The sequence below is a fragment of the Chanodichthys erythropterus genome, chromosome 14, assembly GCF_024489055.1.
Source record: "Chanodichthys erythropterus isolate Z2021 chromosome 14, ASM2448905v1, whole genome shotgun sequence".
In the NCBI taxonomy this organism is placed as follows: Eukaryota; Metazoa; Chordata; class Actinopteri; order Cypriniformes; family Xenocyprididae; genus Chanodichthys; species Chanodichthys erythropterus.
The window spans coordinates 3,878,535-3,891,579 of NC_090234.1; the positions used below are offsets into that span (position 1 = coordinate 3,878,535).

The 13,045-nt window shown below is 33.8% G+C and overlaps 1 protein-coding gene across 2 annotated transcripts in view; it reads left to right on the forward strand.

Moving 5' to 3' along the window:
- Nucleotides 1-1,571, forward strand: part of LOC137036418 (zinc-binding protein A33-like) — a 53,483-nt gene extending 51,912 nt beyond the window's left edge. For both annotated transcript variants that reach the window (XM_067410570.1, XM_067410571.1), the window contains exon 6: nucleotides 505-1,571. In XM_067410570.1, the coding sequence (XP_067266671.1) occupies nucleotides 505-971 (467 nt within the window). In that variant the 3' untranslated portion in view covers nucleotides 972-1,571. The remainder of the gene's footprint in view (nucleotides 1-504) is intronic.
- The last annotated feature ends 11,474 nt before the right edge of the window (nucleotides 1,572-13,045 follow it).

A 13,045-nucleotide genomic window follows, 5' to 3' on the forward strand; every position in this document is an offset into this window, starting at 1 on the left:
TGTGATCAATTTGCTTCGGCAGTTTGAGCTGAAGCCGGTCTCACCAGATGTGTATTTATCCCTTCCTGGTCGTGACGTCACATGCCCGTGAAGTTCACTCTCGCCATTGAACTAGTTGACAGACGTGCATCAGACGCAATTCACCAAAGTTCCCAAAACGATCCTATCGGACGCAGCTTCTTGTTCCCTTTCTCAGAGAACTATAGTTACATACGTAACCTGCGACGTTTTTCATCTACTGCATAAATCTCAACATCTCATTGATTTATTGTTATTTTGATGGACACAAATGTCTGAAACACACATTTAATGTTTGTAGTTGATGATAAAATGAGTGTGAAACTAATAACGGCACTGACAGTGATCAGAGGAAAATGTGTCGAATATTGTTAATGTGTTTGATTAACAGGACGAGTGTCATAATTCATAATAATCTGTGTTGGTTCACTCTTGATCATTATATGAACATCAGAATAAAGGCATCTGTTGATTGTGTCCCATCAGCTCCTGTGATTCTGGATCCAAACACGGCAAATCCAGAACTCGTCCTGTCTGATGATCTGACCAATGTGAGACGCAGCAGGAACAAACAACTTCTTCCTGATAATCCAGAGAGATTTGATCTATATCCCTGTGTTCTGGGTTCAGAGGGATTTAACTCAGGAACACACTGCTGGGATGTGGAGGTTAAAGAGAGTTCAGACTGGACTCTTGGAGTAGCTACAGCATCAAACCAGAGGAAGGGACGTGTTTTCTTTAACACTGATGTCTGGAGAGTGCATTCTGGACAGTTTAAACAGAAGCGTGATCGTGTGAGAGTGAATCTGGACTATGACAGAGGAAGGGTGTCATTCTTTGATCCTGTAACTAACACACATCTACGCACATTCAAAACCACCTTCACTGACACACTCTTTCCATTATTCTGGTGTCTCGAATCTCTGAGGATCTTACCAGTTATTAGCCAGTAATCGTCACTCCTGTAGATCTGGATCTTCCTGCTTTCATCATAAATAAAGTAAATCATGTAATGTTTTTGTAGAAATTATAATACTGTAAAGCAGAAATATACACTTTTAGAAAAAATGTGTTAAAAATGAAACAACTTGTTCAATTTTTACACATTAATGGGTTTTTAAGGATAATGCATATTGTGTTAATTTGAACTCATTCATTGTGTTAATAAGTTTAACACAGTAAGTGTGTCAGAAAGGGTAACACAAAGAAAATGTGTAAAATTACCATGTGCTGTTCTTGGATACACACTTTTTTGTATTAAAAAAACATACTAAAAATCCTAAACAAAATTAATGTAAAGTCATTGATTGTTTAGGTTATTGTAAAAAAACAAACAAACAAAAAAAAATTAACATTTAAATACATTTATAAATAAATACATAATAAATATGATCTTAAGCAGTCAGAAAGGAAATGTCCAGCTCAGGACTAAGCAGTTCTCTTCACAATCTGACACTGACTCCTAGCGCACAGACCAGTGTTTCATTCCTGAATGAATCAGAGTCTTTGAACAAATCAGTTGACTGAGTGATTCAATGGCCCAAAAGATTATAGAGATCCAACTGATATATTCTTGAATGAATCAGCGTTCATTAACACAATGACTTGCTAACACCTACTGGCGTATGGAATTACATTTGATCCAAAAATAATGAACGTAACTTTTCAAAAAAACTAATAAAAATATAAATTGAAACTGAATAAAATGTCTTTGAAACTTAAAAAAATAAATCGCAGGCAAAATGTTTGACTTTGTTTTTAATACACTGCATGTTTTGCTAAGTTTCTTTTCTTTCTTTCACTGATCTTTACTTACAAAAGCATTTCCAGAGTTTTCATTTATGCTTCTGAAGTTTTCGTTTACGATCCCAGAGTTTTCGTTTGTCTTTCTGGCACAAATCTCTCGCGGGGGCGGGGCCAGCAGTGGTGTGTTCTCATTGGCTACTGAGTTTTTGATTGACAGCTTCTACTTGACCTGGAAGTGAAGACGTCAGCGTTGTGTTTACAATTACATGTGTGGAGGTGAGCGTCTGTAAGCGGCTTCTTATTTCATTTAAAGATATCAGTTTTGTTTTTGAATTTTATCTGTATTTATCTGCGGCTTCTACTTTGTCGACATAAACTTTTAGGAGCGTGAGAGATCAAACGCGAGAGAAAATGAATGTCTTGAGGTTTAATTGTACATTAAAGGTTATAATACTGAAGATATTGCATAATGTCCAATGTTTTCGGAGAATATTTGATTATTTCTTATGATTCTTCTCTATTGTTGGGTTTGATTAGGTTGTGCTGTTACAATTTAAAGAGAATACTAGTATCATATACATGTATATATTCAGCCATCAAGAAAGTCTCACTCCAACCAGGTAATCAAGGTTGGCAACCATGGCCATCACTCTACCCATTGTTAGCATATGCACATACACCATCACAATTAATGATCACTCAATTCTGAAGGATTCAAACAATATGAAAATAACAGTCGTGGCTTGCTGTAAGACGGTATAGACCTCAAAGGGCATTTCAGTACTCCACACAAAGAATGATTTTGTTGCCATTTTTATCATTCTAATAATTTTATTTAGTTATTTTATTTAGTTAACATTATCATCTAACATATAAAAGTAGATTTTTTTTTTAACAATCAACAGTTTCAATTGTGACTTACATAAAAAAAAAACAGTTGAATAAATGTAAATGAAAATATGAATCAATTCAAATAAATTTAAATTCTTTATTGTCACTACAGCATACACACAGGTATCAAAGTGAAAGTGTTGGATGCAATTATGTTGTGAAAGGAACGACCAGAATCCACAAAACACTAACTGCATATTCATGTAATGCACAGTATTCTCATGATATACAGTACAGTACTATAAAAATGCACAAGCACCTATTATAGAATACATGTGTAAAATTCATAAAATTCATTTTATTACCATTTTTTTTAAATATAGTGAATAAACTGTATTAATGAATGGAATGAAATGTTCATGTTGTCTGAATACATATTGGTTTGACTGTATGACTTTCATTCTCCACATAACAACAAATATCTTTAAGAAAATAGTCCATCTCTGTGAGCCCATAAGTGGACTGTAACCCATACACGTATGATGGTTGGTGGGAAACGATTGTTAATAATTAAAACAGTTTAAATTATTAGTATTTTTCTCATCTATTGTTTCACTTCAGAAGACATTGATTCATCCACTGGGGTCGCATGGATTACTGTGTCTTTAGGACTCGAAGACATGTATTATTTTCCTAAAAATCCTAATTCATGTTTATCTGTAGAAAGAAAGTAATATGCATCTTGGACGGCATGAGAGTAAGTAAAATATATGAGAATTTTTTGGGGGTGAACTATCACTTTAAAGGTGCCCTCGAATCAAAAATGGAATTTTCCTTAGCATAGTTAAATAACAAGAGTTCAGTACATGGAAAAGACATGCACTGAGTTTCAAACTCCATTGTTTCCTCCTTCTTATATAAATCTCATTTGTTTAAAATACATCCGGAGAACAGGCGAATCTCAACATAACACCGACTGTTACATAACAGTCGGGGACTCCGCCCCCAATATTTGCATATGCTCATGATCCAGGCCAGGCGGAACCGCCCAGCGGAATCATCGGAAGTTCTGCAGGCAGAGTGAAGAAACAAGCCAAGCGAGGATAACAGCGAAAAGGGCAGATCATGGAAATAAATGTTCCAGGCTGTGCAGGGGATGTGAAAACTTTTCATAGTCTTCCTCCAGAAAAAAACTGTCAAAAGTCATGGCTGATGTTTATCTATAACCGGATACCGGAACAATTTAACTCAAAGTTGTTAGTTTGCTCTGCCCATTTCACCGCGGACAGCTTTTCTAACCTGGGACAATATCAAGCAGGCTTCGCTCAGCGTTTGACACTGAAGAAAGGGGCAATTCCAACTATATTCCTGCAAGCAGTAAGTAGTGCCTTTATCCACATCTTGGCTGTAGAAACTATTTCTGATTAAATGTAAAGTTTCTTAGTGAGCTAACAACATTAACGTTACTAATAGCTAAATCGTAATCACACTACAGCAGCTGAGTAGTAAACATGACACTGCTTTTTTGGAATGTCTTCTATGCTTTACTTTGGTTGGCTAAATAAATCAAATTTAAAATCATATCGGTAATGTCAATATATTAGAAACAAATTTTCGCGCTACACAGTTCGTTGTTTAGAGTTGTTATTGCAAAGTGAAGAAGCTATCATTGTAAAACCATACAGCGACACATTATTACAATTAATTTTTTTTACAATGCTAAAAACAAAGTTGCAAATACTGACGTTATGAGTTATAGTGTAAAGTTAACGCTATATGCTAGTTCCATTGATGTAACAGTTACGTTTTGCAGGTTCATACTGAAAATAAAGACTAACTTACCACTCAGAAACGTCCATGGCCAATCGCAACAAAATTGGTTGTTCCTCTACATCTGCATCTTCGTCAGAAACAGGCTCAAACATATAAGGTTGAATACCAAAACTCTCCATCGCTCACGCCGTACAGTACAGATTTGTTCGCTATCAGTGTGAGCTACTGGAAGGAGCCGAACAGTGAAACAGCCAATCAGAGCGGAGCACCATATTACTATTCATGAGCCTTCCAAATAAGGCAAAAACAGACCTTTTCATTCTAGGGGCTATTTGTGGGGTTATAAATGGAGCTGTAAAACCATATCTGGACAATTTTCGACCATAAAAAAGCCACATACCCTCTATGCAGATATCAGGGAACAATTTAAAATATTTTTTCAAATCACTCAAGGGCACCTTTAACATTCATATGTTGTTGGTATGCTAATCCAAGATCAGTATGGACTAATAATAATAAAGTACAACCTCTTGTGTGTTTGTGAACTGTGTCTTGTTTTAATCTAGAGCTCCAAAAAAATTAAAATATTTGCATAATATCAGGTGTCTGAAGATCAAGATCCCAGTCAGGTGATGTGTCTGAACAAAATAAGATTCTTGTCTGATGGGGACAGTGGATCTCTGGGGCTACCACTCCCTCCTCTCGGTCAGCATCAGAATTTTGTTAATGGAAAAGTTGCTCCACTCCCTGGAAAATAAGAAATCAGATGTATTATAATCTAACAATACAAACTGCTTTGAATTCCCACATAACAAATTATGCAGACTTAAAATATTTATTTCAAACAAATTATATATAATTTCAGCCATAATTACTTTCATGTAATAGGTTTTGCATTTGGCCATACAGTACTGTGCAAAAGTCTTAGCTTTGTTGTTTTAGCAATGTTTTAATGACCACCCATGTTTATTGTTTGGTCTTTATTACAATGCAAACAGAAAATACAGGAAATATGCACACAAAAAAATCAGAACAAAATTGATTATATAAGCAAAAATCAGTATTTAATGTGACCTCCTAGACTTACAGTTTTTTTCAAAGGAGAAACTTCTGATCAGATTTTGAAAGTTTTCTTGGCCTTCCAGTCATTTTCCATTCCATTTAGGTTTGAGAGAGCCAGGTTCTCACCATTACTCAAGTGTAAGGAGAGGTCACTAAATACTTGCCACTTTAGCCTGTAGAAGTCTTTTTTCTGTTTTTTTAATAATGCTTACAAATTTAAAGTATTTCCTGGTCATATTCTAATAAGAAGACTGAAAAAAAATTATATGGTCACTATACCATTGCTAAAACAACATCTAATGGTGTCCTAAAACTTTTGCACAGTACTTTATATGTATTATTATTAAAGACTACCTTTTCCCCTTTAAATATGATCTAATCCAGGGCTGTATGTACAGTACATAACCAGATCTTGTAATGATTGGGTTAAATCAAGACAACACTGCTGTATAAAGTGGGCTCTAAATGAGCTCTAAAATACCTCTCCATCTGAAAAAGCAAGTAATGTTACTTATATTGATTTTGTAAATGTAAAAAATACTGACTTACCGCGAGTATCCAGATAACGATGATTGATGATAATGATGATTATATCATTCGTCTGTGCTAGGCCTAAGAAATCATCTCACCATAGTAGCAGCAGCTAGTTACAGATAAAATAATAAAAACGCCTATCTTAACATCACTAAAATGAAATAAGAAGCCGCTTACAGACGCTCACCTCCACACATGTAAACACAACGCTGACGTCTTCACTTCCAGGTCAAGTAGAAGCTGTCAATCAAAAACTCAGTAGCCAATAAGAACACACCACTGCTGGCCCCGCCCCCGCGAGAGATTTGTGTCAGAAAGACGAACGAAAACTCTGGGATCGTAAACGAAAACTTCAGAAGCATAAATGAAAACTCTGGAAATGCTTTTGTAAGTAAAGATCAGTGAAAGAAAGAAAAGAAACTGTTAGCAAAACATGCAGTGTATTAAAAACAAAGTCAAACATTTTGCCTGCGATTTATTTTTTTAAGTTTCAAAGACATTTTATTCAGTTTCAATTTATATTTTTATTAGTTTTTTTGAAAAGTTACGTTCATTATTTTTGGATCAAATGTAATTCCATACTGGCGACATTAATTTCATAATCCAATTATCGTTTCATTTTGTCATTTAAAATTTTCTGTATTCAAAATGATGTGTAAAACATTAATATCATTACATTATGCAATTGTAATTCCTACACATATACTGCCCTCTCTGAGCAATCTAACAACTCATAAATCTAAAAGCAACTTCAGGTGCTGCTTCTTTGACACCTCTGCAAGCCTTTGGTTGATACTGATTTAATTGGTAACAACCTATAGTGTCATATTATTGTAATTTAAATGACTAAATTTAAGAACTTAACATTAAAGAAAGCATACATATTTAATAAGATTAGGAAAAAATCCTAAAATCCCCTGAAAATCAATTAATCAATTACAGTTAATTTCTGACACAGACAGATGGGAATAAATAGGCTATAAAAATACTCTTTATCTCATTATTGTTAGTGTTATTTCAGGGTTTTGATATATAGCCTAATATTGATAAAATATAATTGATATCTTCTTAAAAGAGCACTATAATGGTTATTTTGTGGTGGATCCGAAATGGTCAATATTCATATTCATGCACTTTTATTAATATTCATTTTTTAATCATTTATGGCTTATGATTTATCAGTTTTACTTTTGCTTTCATTTATTTATGTACTCATACTTTATAGATTAATTCTTATCATATTTTCAAGTATTTACTTGTTATTGTACCCTTATGGTTATTTTTATTTTATATCTAAGAGTATGTATGTATGTTCAGTTGTTCTTCAAGTGTTCCAATGTGACAGGTCACGCTGACACGTTTGTGGTTAGATATTGGACGCCTGCAGAATTAACCATTTGAATTTGAAATCTGATCAAAATATGTCTGTTATTTTTCCTGATGACATTTAAAAGGGTAAGATTTGCAAAATTCCCAAAGGGGGTCAAAACAACTTTTATATCTATTTTTTTGACACTGGGTAAAACCATTTAACCTTTTCTTTTAACAAAAACATCCGTTTGTGTGGGATGTAAATTTCCCTATATGCTCATGGTATAAAGCTGACCAAGTCATTGATAATTCAGCTTTTTCCCTCCTTTGCTCTCCTTGGCTTCTACTTCTTTTCTCTTATCTGCAAATGTCTTAATTATTGCTCTTTTTGATCTTCATCTATTAGATACAATACTCTGGAGTTTACAATACTCTAAATTTTATTATTAACTATTGACTAATACTTTATGATGGTCATTTTACCTTTTGGTTTTGTTAAGTATTTTCATTATCGATTAAAGTTTGCGTGTGAGGCTAAATTTAATTGTAATGAATAAATAATTTTTCATCAACTTTATCTACTGCCTGGATCTCATTTTCACAAGTTTTTGCATCAGTTGTTATTTTGTAACACTGTTTTAACAGTTTTCCCTTTATTTATTTATTTTACTTTTTTTAAAATGTGTGATAGCCTATTTCAAATTGGCATAAACGAGTTCACCTCCGTCATCAAATCAACCAATTCGCATTTTAAGTCCATCTCTCTATAGCACCACTTTGATGAACTAATAACATGTAATATATTTTCATATATTTCAAATTCAACCCATGTCCAAAACTCAGGGTGTTGTCTAAAACAAAAGTTATGACTGCTGCATATTTACATCGATAGGCTACTGATTTGCACTTTTTAATTCACTGTCCAGTGCGTCGAGCAGCTTCGCTAGATTTTTATAGTTGGTCACTTCAATAAAACAGGCTTTGTGCCAACGTTGTAGGCTGGGGGTAATTGTGTGCAGCTGCAAAGTAAATTAATATTTCATGAGAAAGATATATTGGCTGCGTCCGAAAACTGAAAAATGCTGCCTTCCGAGGACACATTTCAAGGTAGGAAGGCATCAAGGCACGTCCGAATCCAATGTTAGCTTCACTTCCTCTCTCATGAGATACCTTCCTCAGATCGATTTTTGAAGGAAGCATAGATGTATCCTTATCTGCCTTTGATATTCCACAATCCTGTGCTTTCCATTCTGTGACAGTTGAGCTAGAAAAATAAAGATGGCATCCGAAGGTTGCGTTTGCTGCTCAGTTTGTGTATAAATGTATGATTTTGACCAACATATTTCAATTTTGATATCATTTCTATCGAGAAATTACTACTGTAGTAATTAAATATTTGTTTAGTTCTCACCAAAGCTCGCGCTATATTGCTGTAGATCATTAAACTGTTAGGCTGCCTCAGAAGTCTGTCCGAAATCAATTTCGTAAGGTACCTTCATGCACAAATGCTGCCGTACAAGTCATTCTCTTATAAGATAGCGAGGCAGCAAGACAGCTACCTAGGTTTTCGGACGCAGCCAAAATGTAGAATAAACGCGTTAAGAATCCATACAGCTGTAGAGCAAGGGACTTTTATTCTGTTGAGCGGAACCGATGAACAACTGATGACGACATGGTTTGACGTCTGGTTGACCAATCAGCGGAAAGAGGCATTTCATTCCCGCCCACATGTAGAGATCGAATATTCAAAGTGCATATTATATACAAAAAAAGAAAAATCAAGCCAATTTTTTGTTTTTTCGTTTTCATTTTAAAAATGAAAAACGAAAAAAAGTGTGGTTTTCTAATTTTTCTGATTTCAATATCAAATCAAAACATGAATAAACGGAAGATACCCTGATTGATGAACATTGGTGGCCAAAAGTTTGAATATTTAAGTTTCTTAATGTTTGTGAAAGAAGTCTCTGATGCTCAAGAAACATTTCTCATTGTTATTAATAACTGTACTCCATCTTTTCCACAGCACAGGAGTAAAAGTGATCATTAAAATAGTTTTAAAAAGCCAACACAATGTGGTCCATGTACTTTTGCGTCCATTTGTTTTTCCTTTTTTAAACCAGAAATGAAATATGGAAAATGCAGTTTCTTTGTTTTTTATTTTAACACTGATGAATAGAATTAGCAGATACAAGCTAATTTTCTTTATGCAAGATTATTATTTTGTGAAAAATAATATAAATGATATACAACTTGTTTTTTAATATGTAAAAATGCTAAATTTTATTTCCAGTGTTTTGCGTCATACACACAGACGCTAAAGTGCCCTCTAGTGCCCTTTCCTCTGCCATCAGAGTCTGCCTAAATGACACTGATTAATTTTCATTCGTTAAATTACTATTATTATTATTTTTACATATATATTTTAACCTAAACATTAAATTTCTAAATTTCCTTATAGCAATTGTTTAGCGCTCTAACATTATCAAGTTCCCGCTTGTGGTCTCAATACCGTCATTTTGCTTTTTACTTTGTTTTAAATGAATAAAGGCCAAAACGACATCTAAATTACTGTGACTTTTTTGTCTGGCTCTGTTAGGAGTTTTATATTGTTTTATATTGAGAAAGTGTTTGGGTTAAGGAGTCACTTTATAGCTATGCTATGCTGTTCAAATTGAAAATATACCAACATTTGTTATGATGACAAAATTATACCCCAATGTGTGATTTTCATGAAGACAAAATTTCCTTGCCCTTTGCCTCAGTGGAGGTTTGACATGAAATATTTCTCAATTCTCATTGAAAGCAATGCGTCACGGCCGCGTCGCTGGACATTAACGCTTTACGTGGATTAATCCTACTAAAACAACAACCAGGGAGAAACTATTTTCTCGCACATTATCTTATCATCAACAGCATCTGCTAAGACAATGGCAACGTAAACAAAGTGGAAGGACAATATTTTTATGTTAAGCGTTTATAATGGTTTTCTATAAGTGGAAAACGCTGAACGTTGAAAGCGTGTTGCCTTCATATTCGGCCTGACCTGCTTGTCTGCATATCTTTGGTCATTTAATAACAGTGTCTTAATGCATTAAGCATTTTCTTCATAACTGTGTTTTATTTTCTAGGAAAATGCTTAACGTGTTATTAATTGTGTTCATAGTGGACTGCTTATAATATAAGATGTAGTGAATTTGCTCCTCCAATATCACCCACATTAAGCCACATTAAGCATTTTTCACGTTAAACACTTAGAATGTCTCGCTTCACTGGACTTGTTTGCCACCAGTATAGCATCTCTTGGACATGCGGCAGAATCTATCGGACCCTTCGTGAGTGAGAATGGGGTGGAAATTAAGTCAAGTATTATCATGTTTCAGAGACATGGTTCTCGAATGTGGGAGAAACAACAATTTTACAAAAGAAAACTTGTAAATTGACATTTCTTCGACTTTAATCTGTCCTTTTTTAATTCCTTATTTATTTTGTGCACATGAAATTTGTGTATTCGGTTTTAATTTACATTTTGGTATAAACCATAGCCTTTAAAAATACAACAACCGTTCGTTTTTTTGTTTTTCTTGACGTGGTTAAAAAACAAAAAAGGAATGGACGCAAAAGTACACGGACCCAATGTTTTGATCCACCTGACAACATCAGAATGTTCTCTGGATGTGTGTGTGTCCACAAACACTAATATCCTCAGCTCTTCAGAGGAGATTCCAGTTCAAACACTATAGAAAAATATAAGAGAGAGAGTTGAGAAAGTTCCACATGAGTGTCAAATTATATTTAACCTCCATCATACTATAACTTAAAATATATATATGTAAGTAACTTTTGAATACTTACATTTCTTTAATTCTCTCCAAAATGCTGAGATTCATAGAGAGAAAGTTTGAAGGATGTTGAAGCTGTTTGAGACAAAAACACAATAAGACACATGAGAAATCACTGTGATGATCTTTTCCTTCCTTCAGTATATTAACCCACCTGTGTGCTGATATCCTGAAATTATATTAGGATGTTCATGGTCAGGACTGCAATGGCAGAGAGTCTTCTGAATAATAACAGATAAAAAATAAAACCTGAAGTTGTTCAGAATGCTTGATTTGGTATGAATTTTTTTCCTGAATAAATACCTGAATAAAGTCAATCTGGTGAGACTGAACATAGAAATGTCAATCTTCTGATTCAGTTGCTGTGTAATAAATATAATGTTAGTCATAATGCAAAAGTCACTTATTTGATATAAAGTTAGCATATTTTGTATGGTACACTGTACTAAATAAATAAATTAAAAAAATAAAAACTGGTGAAATGCATGGCAGCACAGTGTGCCAACCATTTAAAATGGAAAATAATGGAAATAATGATCATTACAACTGATATATGCAGTAAAAAAACAAAACAAAAACAAACAAACAAAATTAAGTAAAATATACTGAATTATTATAATCAAACAATGACTCTCATCAGTGCAAAAAAAAAAAAACTTTTACAGAAATTTGTTACAATTTCAAATAATGGCTTTCTATTATAATATAGACCTAATTTATTCCTGTGATCAAAGCTAAATTTTCAGCATCATTACTCCTGTCTTTAGTCACATGATCCTTCAGAAATCATTCTAAAATGATGATTTGATATTCAGTTATTATCAATGTTGGAAACAGTTATGACGGTTATGAACTTTTGTTATGTCTTCATCTGGATTCTTGTTCAGTTCATTTGTCCTCATCGTGTCTCTTGATTAATTAAACGTTTGCACGTGTTTCTGTTCTCACTGATTGTGTTCTCCCTCATTAGTGCCCCTATAAAGTCTCACTGTTCTGTTCGGTGATTTTATGTGTTACTCTGTGTGTGCTCTTCATCTTCCTGGAATAAACATATGAAGGTATATTTGGTGCAAAACTACTGGGCACCTGTGACAGTGGAATTTGTAGTTGTAGAGAATATCCACACATGTGTATCAGTAAATTTGAAGTCACAGAGAAAAATGTTTTAAGAGTTGCAAACTTGTAGATATTTTTCTCTCCCATAAACACAACAGTTACACCTTCTTAAATTCTTCATTGCAGGTGCACAAATCCTATTCTACAAAACAGAAATTAAGAAACTCATACACTCACATTTTTGCTATAGTTGACGCAGTGAATATGGTGTAAAATGCGTTCACACGCCCACATCCAAAAATGTGGTCATTGACAAATTTCGCTAATTCGCAAATCAGTATGTGAATTCATCAAATGAGAGTTGCACACTTGTAGAATTTTTTTTTTTTTTTTTTTTTACACAAAAGTTTTTTTTCCTTGGATATTTTTCTAGCACAAACACAAGTACATTAATACAACTGCTTGAATCTGTTGCGACTCAAACACTGTTTCTTGCTTTCAAGTGACAAGTTTTGCACACTTTCCCTTTTGCACCATATAGCTACCAAATCCCAAAAAATACCAAAGTTTCAAAGCAACACAATTCTGAATATAGTAACTTTGTGTGAGAAAGAGACACAAATATAAATATCTAGCTGCAGATTCCTGAATTACAGATTTTATTTGAGTAGAGATTAATATTTCATCCTGTTCTGCAACAACATCCTGTTGTTGTGTGGAACAGGGATTTGTAAAAGTCCTACAAAAAAAAAAAAAAAAAAAAAAAAAAAATTGAAGGAGGCGGTAATAATCAAAATACTACAAATAAAACTAAAGTAAAGCAGCAGCCCCTCATGGACGACTGCTGCTTAAACTGAAACAATATCTCATAGTGA